The sequence below is a fragment of the Sitophilus oryzae genome, unplaced genomic scaffold (assembly GCF_002938485.1).
Source record: "Sitophilus oryzae breed Bouriz unplaced genomic scaffold, Soryzae_2.0 scaffold_682_pilon_pilon, whole genome shotgun sequence".
NCBI classification, from domain to species: domain Eukaryota; kingdom Metazoa; phylum Arthropoda; class Insecta; order Coleoptera; family Curculionidae; genus Sitophilus; species Sitophilus oryzae.
Window position 1 is genome coordinate 2,011,132 of NW_022147287.1, and position 15,472 is coordinate 2,026,603.

General features: G+C 32.3%; 1 protein-coding gene across 1 annotated transcript in view; it reads right to left on the bottom strand.

Moving 5' to 3' along the window:
* Positions 1–11,192: 11,192 nt before the first annotated feature.
* The window catches only part of LOC115888055 (tyrosine-protein kinase Src42A-like), a 98,394-nt gene continuing 94,114 nt past the window's right edge, over positions 11,193–15,472 (bottom strand). The window contains exon 9 of the mRNA XM_030907624.1: positions 11,193–11,769. Coding sequence (XP_030763484.1) covers positions 11,561–11,769 — 209 coding nt within the window. The 3' untranslated portion in view covers positions 11,193–11,560. The remainder of the gene's footprint in view (positions 11,770–15,472) is intronic.

The window sequence follows — 15,472 nt, forward strand, 5'->3', positions numbered from 1 at the left end:
TTTTTAGCCCTATTTTCATATGTTCATATTAGGGAATGCAATCCCGCAAATGCTGGATCCCTCTGAGATTCCGCGGGATCAAAGTTGTGGGATTTTACTGTGCGGGATCTGCGGGATCGACACTTTACTACTGGGCAACCGAATCGATCTCAATCAATATCAAACCGCTTCGTTCCGGGCCGATGCGTCGACGCTCGGAACCCGGGGGATTCCCCTTACGGCTTGGCCATTAAAAATAAGTGAAACAAACAGGTTAGTTGTTAGATTTCTTTCTGGCGTATGTGAAGTGAAGAGAAGCGTTTAACTAGTACTTGTGGACAATTTTGTCAAATAAACCGCCGTACATAATTATCGGGACAAGCAAAATTTTAGGGTAAATTTAAAGTTGAATATCTCTTGAACTAAAAAAGATTTTTGGATGCGGTTTGGACCAGGTTTTAGATGCATCTATTGTGATTAAGATGCTATGTGGTTTTCGAAAATATATTTAGTGAATTCTCGTATACAGGGTGTTTTATTATAAGACTGTGAAAATTTGGTTAAGAATCTTTTTTACCGCAAATTTACAATTTTTAAAAAATCGACATTTTTACCAAGTACGACTAATCTGTATTGAAATTAGAAAAAACAATTTGATTGGTTTTTTATTTTTGTTTTTGTTTTAAGGAAAATACGACGTTTTTTTCGAAAAATATGCATTTTTAATCATACGTATGGTCCTAAATGGTACAAAAAGCTTTGTACATTCTGCATATGCCAAAAAATTATTCATATAGAGTGTATCTAAAAGCAGATAACACAAGTTAAAAAAACTTCAATATCAGAATATTTTTATTTATAAAATAAGTAGATAAATTATCTATTATATTTTCCTAAAATATAATTTTACGGTCAGAACCACGATTCCTGAGCATTTTGTTTTTTGATTCATGTCAATACATGCTTTGGTTAATTTTTAAGAGTTTTTAATTTTTTCAATTATCATTACTTTTTGATGTAATTTTTTAATATGACGAGATGGTTTTTTTGTGACCATTGTCGTAACGTCCTATTACGCTGCATTGGATACTCTATACTAAATTAAAAAAGTGTTACTAACGATACAGTCCTGGTTTTAATAAACATTCATAACGCCAACAGAACTAACGATATTAAAGAAAACATCTATTATAATCAAGTATACAAACAAACAAAATGGTAAGAAATACCCTAATACTTTGCATTGCTTCTCTTGACTGCTATAACTGCCTGTATACGTCCGTTCATACTGTCATTGAAGCTGCATATATCATATTGCGTTATGCTTTCCCATTCTTCTTTAAGAACCAAGCGAAGTTTATTTAATGAAGCTGGTACCGCTTCGCGACCTCTAAACCTCTTACCAAGCATTTCCCAAACGTCGAACATGATGGGCAGTTCATAGTATTGTCATATTGAAAAATAACTTTAAGAAGAAATTATAATAATTGAAAAAATTGCAAATTGTTGGTGGCAAGTTCATTTTGCTCTTAAAAATTAACCAAGGGATGTAACAAAAAAACTATAATTTCAAAAAAATTCAACTATAATTTCATATTTTTTTAAAACTTTTTTTTGTAACACGGTATGGAAATTTGGAAAAGTATAAAAAAACGGGATTATTATATTAACCATTTTAGGACAAGCGAAAACTTTAATGAAGAATGCCTTTTTCTCAAAAAGTTAATAATAAAAAAGTTGTTCTGCTTGTAAAGACAATCCGGGACACACTGTATATACAAAAAGAGCTTTACAGTGTCGGTATTAATTACATGAATAAAGGAAACCGACATCACAGTACAGTGTGTTCCGTTTTAGTTGTTAATGAGGGTTATCTCATTTCATTATTTTTTATTAGGGTTCCGTACCCAAAGGGTAAAAACGAGAACCCTATTACTAAGACTTCGCTGTCCGTCCGTCCGTCTGTCACAAAGGTCTATATTATGAACCGTTATAGCTAGACAGTTGAAATTTTTACAAATAATGTATCTATGTTGCCGCTATAAGAACAAATACTAAAAACAGAATTAAATAAATGTTTATAAATAAAAAAGTACTTTCACTAAACATTATCTTTTAAGTAAGAATTTTACATAGAATCTTTCAAGTCCTTGGTGGCCTCGTGGTTAAAGCGGTTGGACTTTACGCTGCTATGACGTTGGAGTCGTAGTAAGGCAGGTTCGAATCCTAGTCGAGGCGACTTTTTTTTAATCGTTTTTTATAATTTTTACATATTTTTACATATTTATTATTGATTAATACAATTTTTAATAGTATTTCTTCATTTTTTTTTAAATTACTTATACGCGCATTCAAAATTTCAGCTAAATCGGAAAAAAAGTTTATAATAATATAGTGTCTAATGTCGTATAGATAATGAATGGTATGGATCCCATCGTGCGCGAGTCCGACTCGCACTTGATCAATTTTTAGTAAAGATAACATTTCTCTCTCTTAAATTATAGCATTTTCAGAATCATCCTGTATCATGGAAACGAATATGGGCCACGACAGTCTTGACATTTGTTTATGACATCTTTGGTTTCACAATAAAGCAGCTATGGTTTCTGTCTTTTCTCTTAATAATAAGCGATATAACCCTGAATTGCAACTAAAATCGAACACTCTGTACACCTGGCAATACTATTTCACTTCAACTTTATTAATGACAGTCGCTCGATAGTTTTTGACCTATTAAATAAAATTTCCAAAAAAATATCCACAAATTGTACTATATGATCGAAGAGAAAAAAAAACAAGTTGAAGTTGCTTTAGAAATTGCGATCGTTGACATTTTTATGAGTAAAATTATTGCAAAGGAGAATGTTATTTCTAAGGTAACTTGACGCCGTTTTTTTTTCGATCGTATAGTGTATAAGACACAATTCAATTATATTTCTTTAAAATAATAATCTGATGCCTTGTGTATATATCCTAGATTCATAGGTAAAATAATAATGAACATAAGTTTTATTTTTTGTACTATATTCGCACTGAATTATTGCTGTAATTTGGTACTAAATCGTATATAAAGTATGTTCGAAAAAAAACGGCGGTGATTTACCCTAGATTAAAAAGGATCGTATCTGTAATATTTGACTTTAATCAATGAATAATATTATTATTTGTTAATCTCTAATAATTGACGTTAGGGGTCTTCCCTACAGGAAATGATCATTTAAAAGGTCACTCTGACACCGATTTTTTTTTCGATCGAGTATCATTTAATGCAATATAGAAACTTTGTGAAATTGAAAACAGTATTGAATATTTTAGGTTTGTTATAAGAGGATGTATCTGACGTAATTTAATTAGAAAGTTATGGGATGGATACCTTTTAAAAACATTTCTTAGCGTTAAAAGTGATAGGTGTATTTGTACATTGTTTATATTATATTTTATAGATTATTTGTCTAAGAATAAAAATGATTATATATGATGATGTTTGTATTATTTCTACAGTCTAAAGCCCCGTCTATAGCTAACGTTTTACCTGTCAGTTGAAACGAATGACTGCCTTTACAGGGTGTTTCAAAAAACATGTGCCATCTCTCGTGGGGAGATTTTATGAAAATAAGATTTATTTTTCATATTAACATAGGTCCGATTCTGCTTTGTTTCGTAGCTACAGGGTGTTAATCTTAATATTTTTTCGATTTATTATAATTTTCTTCCAAGTACTTTTAGCGTTTCGAATGAAATTTAAGGGGGTGAAAGTTACTATAAATGCTACATATTTTAAAGCTAAAAAAGTGTTGATATATTCACAATATAAAATCATGTACGCCACTGACTTTTTTCTCTTAGCGAAATACTGTAAGCAGTTTAATGCAGATCAAAAGTTCTCTTTAAATTTTCTCGATTTCGGCCGCCTTAATAAGATAAAGGCAATTTTATTAATTTGCCTTGATCCAAGTCTAATAGCAACCTTTAAAAACAAATATCATTAACTTGCGAAAGTTTTAGATAAGTACTTCTTGATTCCTGCATCAAAAAATATGAAAAACAGTTCCTATTATTTTATTTTAAGCCTATGGTTCCTATAAACATGGGTATGGTAATGCATAGTTTTAGAGTTACAGGATGTTAAAACTTTTTAAAAATTAGGTTTTTTATAATTATCTTTAATACCATTATTTTTTTTTATTTGAAATTGCTGTAGGTTGGATCAATAGTAATAACAACTAATAGTAATAACATTTAATAATAAATTAAGTAAAACACCGTATGATCGAAAAAAAACGGCGTCCAGTTGGCTGGGAAATGAACATCATTCCACAGCCATCGCTGACGCCGTTTTTTCTCGATCATACGGTATATAATTTATTAACTTTGTTTTTATTTTAATTTTATTATTTGTGATTAATCAAATTGCGTTTATCTCAACAAGGAGGTCGAATTCGACAAAATATCAAGAGATAACTTTTGACGCAAAATCATAAAAATTAAAATATCCTTTGTCTGAGGGGTAGGCAACCTTAATAATATTTTGAAGATATACCCTGCTGGCAAGCAAAACCTTGGGTCGGCGTTTACATGTATAAGAGTGAATCGCTATGGTAATTTAGTAAGTCGGAGAGAGCAAAAATACGAAGTATTCATTATACAGGGTGAGTTTCCTACGATGTTCTCTATGGGTATCTCGGAAACTACTGGAGATAGAGAGTCGGTTAAATGGGGAAAGAATTGCAGTTTTGTGGGGTCATAAATATGCGCCTTTCAGATTTTTGAAAAAGTTCATGGCTTACTAGATATTTCGGAAAAAACAAATTTCGGCTATTTTACAAAATTGTCCCTAACTCCATTATAAGCTGTTTTAGACAAAAGTTTTCAGATAAAAGTTGTAGATAATCACATCCTTAATGAGACTGTGCCCTCCGTTTTCTTCTAAAGCCTGTCATTTTTGACATATGACACAAACATGTTTTTTAAATGGAAACCATAGTTGGCCATGACTTCATAAAAGCGCCATTTTTAAGCTTTTCAGCGATATAAGCTAAAATATGTTTTCTTCGAAAAATTACTGAGTTATAGTCAATTCTTATAATTTTTAAACAATTTCACTTAGTTAGCCATGGAAACAAGTTTAATCGTCTTTGCTCTCGGAAATGTGAAGCTGTCACATCCAAACTTCGTAAATTAAAATAAGCAAAAATTGTAAATATGAATTTTTCAAATGAAGAAAAGCGTGTAGGATTATTGGTTCAACTTTTTTGACCATACATTTTCGAGGATACGTTAACCGTTACATTTAGTTATAGCCAATTCTGATCTTTCTTGATTAATTTCAATTGGATTGCATGGTATTCTTATTCTATTATGATTTATCAAACTTATAAAAAGTTAGAATATATTACTAAACGGTTCCTTACAATTTACATTACACAAACTAAAACTTAAAAAATAATATCACTGCATACACTTTAAGTTATTTTAGAAAATGTTAAAAAAATCCGCCATTGTTTTGAGAGTTGCATCTTTTTAAAACTGAATTACTACCTATTCTCATAGAAGGACTGGTCGACTTAATTAAACTTCTCTCGTACCGCCACTTCGAGTGCCTCTCTTAATTCACAAGTTCTTTTGTAAACCTTATTGTTTACCATACCACATAAAAAAAATCTAAAATGGATAGGTCAGGTGATTGAGGAGGCCCATACAATTGGTCCACCTCTTTCTATCCCTGAGTTTGCATAATTATGATATAAATAATTTTTAACATTTCTTTCATTATGAGGGGGGGAAGGAATCACTCTAATGATGCGGGAGTATCTACACGCTTTTCTTCATTTGAAAAATTCATATTTACAATTTTTGTTTATTTTAATTTACAAAGTTTGGATGTGACAGCTTCACATTTCTGAGAGCAAAGACGATTAAACTTGTTTCCATGGCTAACTAAGTGAAATTGTTTAAAAATGATAAGAATTGGCTATAACTCTGTAATTTTTCGAAGAAAACATATTATAGCTTATATCGCTAAAAAGCTTAAAAAATGGCGCATTTTATGAAGTCATGGCCAACTATGGTTTCCATTTAAAAAAACATATGTTTGTGTCATATGTCAAAAATGACAGGCTTTAAAAAGAAAACAGGAGGCACAGTCTCATAAAGGATGTGATTATCTACAACTTTTATCTGAAAACTTTTTGTCTAAAATAGCTTATAATGGAGTTAGGGACAATTTTAAAATAGCCGAAATTTGTTTTTTTCGAAATATCTAGTAAGCCTTGGAGTTTTTCAAAAATCTGAAAGGCGCATATTTATGACCCCACAAAACTGCAATTCTTTCCCCCTTTAACCGACTCTCTATCTCCAGTAGTTTCCGAGATATCCATAGAGAACATCGTAGGAAACTCACCCTGTATAATCACTTAATTTGACGCTAGATTCCATGCGGAATGGAAAAATACTTGCCTTCTGTCTTTATTCAGTACATCTTATTTTACTAAGCGTGTTTACCGTACTCTTCATACACACGAAAATCGGCACCCAAGACCAGAAATGCCGACCCTTGGTATAAATTCCCCATTGAACACCGGAAAAATGTACTGGGTGTCCTATTTAAAATAAAGGAGTAACTTGTGCTTTTAAAAGTGAATAATGTTCCATATTAATTTTGGATTTCACCCTGTATAGCTTTTCGGGTCAAATTTCAATTTGGTTTAACATACAATAGTTATTGTAATTAAATATCAGGCTATACAAGGTCAACTAAAATTTAGGTAGCTGTTATCGAAATTTAAAATTTACTCTTCATTTTCACAAAACGTGAAATATGTCTAAATCGTTAGATTTTAGGTATATACTTCTTTAATGAAACTCACTTTTATTTTTCTTAGAATCCGAATATCAATTAATATATAGTGTTCCATTAGAAAAAACACAACTTTGATGTGTAACTTTTTTTGGGGACACCCTGTATAATTCTATATATTTTTATAAAATGCTTTCAGTTAACCTACATATGCTGCCAAAATTTCATTTCGATATAAACTGCCGTTCTCCTTGGAGCTTCCGCGGCGCCGGCGTATGAGAGGCGCCACCCTGTATATTTTTAAATATGTAAAGCAATAAATCTCTCTCTCTCTCTAGATAGGTATAATAGATTAAACACCATGAATTTATTATTAATAAATTTTATTAACTATAAGAAATATACTACAGTGTATAATACAAAAAATATTGTATATGTTTATAACTGTATAAACAACGTTCTTAACTTAAACAATTAGCTAAAAATTAATACAAAAAAGATGCGATTTATATAGTGCCCGTTTTTCTGAGTGTATAAAGTTTCGTTTTTTAAACCTCTTAAATTGATGATAAAGAAACTAATAAGAGATTAACAATTTTAACAGAAATTACAATAAACAATAACTGTTGTGATATTGAGACTTCATCCATATGCAGGAATGTATGCATTGTAAAATACGAAATAAAAAAATATATATAACCACGGACATTGAATTCTATAACAAACACACAAATATATTTTAGTTTTTGGAATACAAACATTGGAAAAGGTGGCAGTTCTAAAATTGTGCTTTTTTTTAGGATTTGTTTAGTTCACTCATCGCCGTAAGTTTTGTTGCGTTTTAAAAATATTTATCTCATTTAAAATTCCTAAGAAGATAAGATATCAAGAAAAAAATCTAGTTTCTTTGGAACCAAATTCAGAATTAATTTGTTTACAACTGAAATCATTTTTTAAACGCACTGACTAAACAACCGCCGGCGGTATTGTTAGTATACACAAAAAATACCGTCATAATATAATACCGCCGGTAGAAAATTGAATTAAAATGTTATTGACGGCGGTATGCACTTAACATGACAGATAAAAGCCGTTCAACGGCGGCATACTGTATTTAAAAAAATCAAATACCGCCCAAGTGATAACATAACCAAGGTTAACTGTCGTTGATATTTGAAAATTGTAAAAAATATAAAACATTCAATTTAAAAATCAAAATATTCAAAGCAGAGTCAGATGCCTATTAATCAAACAGAGAAAAACGAAAAAAAAAAGAGTGAAAAAAAATCAAAATGATAACATAACCTTACATTTTGATTAGGCGATAAAAAAGTTTAGTGTTCGTTGTTTGCTTATTTTGCATACATGTCAAAAATGTTTATTTTTTGTATGCAATGAAATGTTTTATTTTGACAGTAGTACCTAATCGTGGAACTTACGTTGGGAAAAACAGTAACACATAAAATTTGGTAAAGTAAGGGCGGTATTTCTGATTTTTAAAAAGTATACCGCCGGTATTCTCGGCGGTATTTAGCTACAACCGCTGGGCTACAACTTCGGGCGGTATTCGGTTTAACAAATATCTAACGGCGGTCTTTCTTTCACCAATTATCTATACCGCCGGCAGTAATTTAGCCAGTTTGTTTTTTAAACATTTTATCCTTATTATTGAAAATAATCAATTAAAACTCCCTATTAACAAATACTATTTTCTTCTTAACAAGTGATGTAAAATACTTTCAGCTTAATCATAGAAGTCTTTTGTATAATTTCTTTAATATAAAATGAGCGAGAATTTAATTCCTTTGCCTCGAAAAGTACAAATATTATTTTTACACTTAAGGCTCGTACTTTATTTTTGCGTTGCCTTACGTATTATTGATATTATTACAAAATTTCATTTCGTAATATCAACCGATAAAAACTTCGCAATACTTCCTCTATATTTTTGACTTATTCGATCGGGAGAAAACACCATAAAACGCTTAATTCATAGAGTAAAACCTTTTTTTTACTCTATAATTAAGAATAAATAGATAAAATACTTTAAAACAGAATTGATAAAAATTGAAAATTCCAACGAAAAAATGGTTTACACAAAAAAACTTTTAAAGCATATAAAATAACACAACGTGGACCTGATTGGAGATGACCATCATCTTTCTAAATGCAAAAATATATACAAAGAAGTTCCAGAAAAATATGTCATTATTTTAAGGAATTTTTCTAACTACTTCACACGATATACATACAAATCTGAATAATTTTATTAGATCAGATGCCTAGTTATTTTATTTAACTCATGTTTTTTCTCATCACTAGAAACTAAGTACATACACATAAAATTCCGGAAAATAACGACATATTTTTGAACGCCCTGTATATTGTCAGTCATATCAAAAAAATCAATGTGACAATGTATATGATCAAACGTCCACATCTCTATTTAGCGATAGTTTGGATAATTACAAATATACTGTATACAAAGTGGAATTTTATAAAGCATTTCCAGTTCCTATACATTTTTTTAAAATTGTCTTTAAAATTGATCTATGTTTAGAATTTATAAATAATTAAATAAGTTAATCATCAAATCTAGAATCTATCACATGAATAAAACTTGATGCAATGATAAGAAACTTCGCGATTGAAGAAGTACTAAAATATGACCATATTTGTAACTGTTCCAAACTAGCTCTATACAAAAAAGTCATAAATATTACACATAAATACAAAAAATATAAATACGATTTTTGTTGCTTACGAAACTAAAAGTCCGACAAGAGAAAATAAGGAAAGGACAGAGGTGATAAAACGCGTAGTTGAAAAAAGACTCAACGCCTTGGACCGTATAAAATGACGCGGATACATCGGTATCATAGGACAGTGTTGTCAACATGCCATAGATTATCGTGTTTTATTCTATCACAGTTCTTTTTACATTTTACTAATTCTCTATATTTTATTTATTGAAATTTCTCTAAAAAATGCATGATGAATTTTTTAGCATTACATGACATATGTCATGTAATGCTAAAAAAATCAATATCAGATTGCTTCTGTCATTTGTATGACATAGGTCATGTAATGTCGTAGTTTAACATGACTTGCGTCACGTACTAGCATTAAAATTACCAAACGTGTGTTATGTAATGCAAAAAAAACTTATAAAATATATGGATAATTTAATAATTTTTACAAAACAAATGGAAACTGAAGGCATATGTTTCCAACGTTACATGATCAGGTCATTTAATATAGATGGATTCCACAGAACAGAGTATGTAATGCCAATGCATTACATGACGCGCATCTTTAGTAGTAGATTTCATTCAGAAAAACGAAAAACTATTTCAACATCAAATTTTTCTTAATTTCTCATATTTTTAAGGTTTTCTAGCACATATATTGTTAGGTATTCAATAAACAATGTTTTTGCTATTTTCTGTTACTTTTTTAATCAATTCTATGCATAATAGAGGAAAATTTGCTAAAATAAATTTGTAAACAATCTGAAAATGTTGGGTTATGTGTTTCTGGCATTTAAAGCAACGTTGCAAATGCTAAACCTAAATTTAGCGTGTTTTTTCGCTCATTCTGGGATTACGAAAGGCGGTCGCCAAAAGAAGGGCTCCTTCCCATAACTGCTATTTTACCAACAAGATCTGACTCTTTATAACCACGAAGTTGCACGAAAGAGTTTTGATTGCATTGGTTCAACTTCCATGCGGAAGGTGTTAATCTTCTGTTGTATTATACCAAGAAAAGATTAACACCCTCCGCATAGAAGTTGAAACCAATGTAATCAAAACTCTTCTGTGTAACTTTGTGGATATAGGTAGGTATATTTAACTATTGTCAGATCTCATAATCTGTAATTTATTTAAAATGCCTAATCCCCGAAAAAATAGAAGATAGGTACGGCAACGTTGTAAATTTTCAAATTTCTAGATTAGGTCTAGAATATATTTGTCTGTCTCATTACATAGGAGAGAGAAAGAAGGATATATGAAATGTCAAACTTCCATCTGGTCTCAATTTTCTTTGTCATTTTGTTAAGAAAAGTGTTTTTCAGTAAAATTTTGGACAGTTTTCTATCCCCAATCAAGTATGGCTTTTAGATAAATTATAATATAATGAAAATATAGTAAAATTATTACTTTATAGGGCCGAAATAAAGAAAAATTCAATGTTGAAATTATTTTCCGTTTTTCTGAAAAACGGTAAGAGACCGCCAAGAAAAAAGTTCATATTAGTAAGCTACGACCTCAAAATAGGGTGTATACCAATTTTGGTGAAAATCGGACGATTTCCAGTTTTCCCAATAATTACCAAAAGTTTTTTTGTCAAGTAATTTCCATAAAGGTAATAGTTGATTTTTGACATTACATGACGCGTCATGTAATGTCTTAAATTCTTCACAGTACGTTTCATGTAAGACATTATTTGCGTGATTCATGTCATGTAATGTCTGTGCTACCTGATGCATGTCATGTAATGCAAAAATGTAAAAGGTACAAAACTGAACATTAAAATTTAGGAAGAAATGCTCCATTTTTATCTGTTCCAGATGAAAAAATTTTCATGTTAGAGAAATGTTGACAACACGAAGTGACATTACAAATCTACTGACGTAACCGTATCCACGTCACTTAAAACGACTAACCGTCGGCGCTACGAACCGCTTCCCGATAAAACCGCACGCTGACGCCACCGCCCTCCGGCTTAGTGGTAGTGCAACTCGAGCGTGTTGCACAACCAATCGGCAGGGGGGTGGGCCAAGCCTCAGTACGCCGTGGCCTCCTTGTATTCCGAGCTCTCCATGGTGAAGAAGTCCTCCAGCTTCCACTGGAGCGTTTCGAAGGTGGGGCGGCGCATCGGGTCCCTGTTCCAGCACTCGAGCATGATGTTGTAGAGGCTCTGGGGGCAGTTGGGCGGCGCGGGCATCCGGTAGCCGTGCTCGACCTGGTGCAGGACTTCGGCGTTCGTCATGCCTGGAATTGGAGAGATAAGAGCGCTATTTAAAACGATTTGACTTTGGTATAAGTGTAGCAGGATATTATGTGTACTCTAGAATTCGTGGTGGACAGTTTTGGCAACAGGGATTATCATATAAGTAATACTCCTATAAGGCTAGTGTATAAGAATACAGGGTCGCTGTTATGTATGGAAACGGTCGATTATTAGGTAAAATATAGGAACTACCGCAAAAAGTAAAATACAAAAGTTATAGGATTTTTAAATATCTATTAGCGGGTAATAAATTTGAGTATACAGGGTCGGTAATAAAGTCGTGGCACATAAAAGTTTCATTTTTTAAATAGAACCACCTGTATATTATTACATATTTCCATTCTTCCTTCAATTCTAAGCAAAAATCGAATTACACACAATGTACCTCAAACCAACCGTTCCCGAGATATTGACTTTTGAAAATATCACTTAAACAATTTGATTTAATTAATTTCGATATGTTCAGTTTCATTTAACGATGCCATTTTGCCGAAACTGCGATACTTAATAATTGACATTCATTTTGCTGTGACTAAGATTTATTTTGACATTAGTTCTCAAGTTAGCATTTATAGATGTATAAAATGAGAGTATAACAAGTCTGAAAATTACAAAATTTTCAATTCAATTTCAACGGAAGAAACATTTCAATTCTTCAATTTATGTACATTGTGTATTATGATTATTGCTTAAAATTGAAGGAAGAACTGAAATATGCAATAATATACAGGGGATTTCATTTAAAAAAAAACTTAAGTTTGATGTGACACAACTTTATGACCGACCCGGTATACTTAAATTTACTAGTAGCTATAGTAAACGCCACGAATATTTGGGAGTGATTCATCGGTCGCTACCTTTGAATAAGAAGACTAAGGAAGGAGCATAATGCTATCCATGTATTCATGCATGGTGGGCGGAAAAGCCACCATAAAAGCTCTCTAGGGTGGGGATCCTTGACAGTTCTGTTTGACGATTCATTTGACACATTTGAATTTGATTTGAAATTTTGTGGATTTGAACTTCAGAGCAAAAATCGATTATATTTACGCGATTAAGGGATGGGGTTCCCATAAGAGACATTGCAGATGCATTCGGGATAAACAAAAAAAACAGTGTTGTTGGCTAAATCCAAAAAATCCAATATAATTCAAATATCCTTATAGACCACGAGTTCTATCTGGGACTAGTAATTCTTGTACTACTTTTTTTTTATCGCAATGGTACATTGTGTGTAATTTAATTTTTGTTTAGAATTGAAGGAAGAATTAAAATATGTAACAATATACAGGGGGTTCTATTTAAAAAATGAAACTTTGATTTAATTACCGACCCTGTATACTTAAATCTATTACTCGCTAATAGATATTTAAAAATACTATAACTTTTGTATTTAACTTTTTGCGGTACCTCCTGTATTTTACCTAATATAATCGGCCGTTTCCAGTACAGCGACCCTGTATACAGGTTGTTAACTGCACAGTTACTTATAGGGGAACAGAATGGCAACATGCACTTATAGGGTTTTCTGCCGACTCCTCCCGTCGTCGCGTCGTCTATCGACGAGAAAAAGGTGGTTGAAATTCGAAAAACCATAAAGCTGTTTAAGAGTAATAAACAAATTAACAACCTGTATAAGTTAATTCGTTTGTCTGCCGTGAATGGCGTTGCTAAGAGAGACACTGGGTGCATTCGTTTCAACGAAACGTCAAATTTGTTAATTCTACCAATACGAGGTAAATGACTAAATTTTCTAAAATTATAAAATGGTGTTGCTCCAGAACATCTTGTTACGGATTCCGTGGGTCTACTAATTTAAACTCACGATAAAGTACTTAACGAATTTATTTTTTCTCTTAATTTACACACAATTTTTGTTTTTGATTGAAAATGGCTCAACAAGCTGCAGGTATGTATTCTACAAAAACGTATTATTTATTTTGATATTCTCTATACTAACGACTTTTTTTGCAACTAAAAGTTAGGCGTTTAGAAAATTTGATTAAATTTGTGACATTTTTATTATACTTAGAGATTTAGTTGTGCATTTCGAAGAATCCAGCATATTGTCTATATACGTTTTACTTAGTAAACATTGGGCTTTCATACAGTAAAATAAAATACTGCGACTTTTTGCGACTTTGCAAATGAGAAAAACATTCTTGGTTTCCTCTAATTTGCCAATCAGTGATATACTAATGCGAGGTGTAAACCGCGATGGCATTGTTGTGTACAAAGTGATCGCATTAGTGCCATTAGGAGTATAGCACAATTTGGCATTAGTAGCGACTTTAGTGGTATGGGCATTGCTCGCGGATCAGTCGTAGCATTAGTAGTATTAGTTGCGAATTACTACTGGCATTAGTGGCATTGACCGTGGAAACACTGGAACAGCGATTTTTCTTTCTTTATTTAGAATCGACGAATTATCCTTTATTTTGTTCATATTATTTCCTCTTTAATTGAAAATAGCAATAATTTATATAAGGTCTACATAAAAAAATTTCGATCAACTATCTGTGTCAAATACCCCACTGTGTGTCGTCGCGTCGTCTATCGACGAGCGGACCGAGGTTGCCGTATTTCAACCATAAAGCTCTTGCCGTGAGTAATAAACAAATTAACAACCTGTATAAGACAATTCGTTTGCCAAGACCGTGAAATAGAGCAAGAGAGACACTGGGTGCATTCGGGAGACGTAGCGGTATTTTGAATTTACCAATACGTTCTCTGACCACGATTTCTCGTTTACAAAAATGGTAACTGCTCCAGAACATATTGTTACGGATTCCGTGGGTCTACTAATTTAAACTCACGATAAAATACTTAACGAATTTATTTTTCTCTTAATTTACACACAATTAACTACTTATAAATATCCTTCGCCAAATTGTCCGATTCGCAATTTTTAAACGCGGTATATTCAAACTTCAAACTGTCCCAATTGCCTATTACGCGGGCTTATATACTCTACTGACTGTTTCTCGAACCTTCTAAGATTCTCCGAGAGCGTTCTACTTCCTACTGGAAAATTCCACCGCTGCTCGATTCGCTTTTGCACTTAGCTAAGAGATGGCGCTTCAACAAAAACGTCCTTTCACTTTTTGGTGAATTCGCCATGTTTCTTGACACGTAGGCAACCAGCAATACAGTTTAGCGCCACATACACCTTAACAATATTCACAAGGTAGCAGTGTCGAAACAAAGGTCAGAACGTATCCTGGTATCGTGCAACAGACGTTTTGAGAACTGTGACGGAACTGTTATGTCTTCCGAATGCAACCATTATATTATAGCATTATACTATTGAGCGTTTTTATCGCTGTATTAATCACATCGATATTTCGCCAGTAATGTTCAAGTTTTTTAACATTTGTGTATAGTAGTAAGACCTGAGTATATAAATAACTGAATAAAGCATTGTTTATAGCATTACGCATGTTGCTGTCACACTCTGTTGGCAGATGCTTAGTCATTATTAGCCCTTTAGGAGTATTGCTTACATGAGAATTATTGTACAACAATGGAACTTACCTGGATATGGAATTCTGCCATGCGTTACCAGTTCTGTTAGTAAAATACCGAACGACCAAACGTCGGATTTAATCGAGAATTTGCTGTAATTGGCCGCCTCTGGAGCCGTCCATTTTATGGGGAATCTCGCACCGACCCTAGCTTCGTATT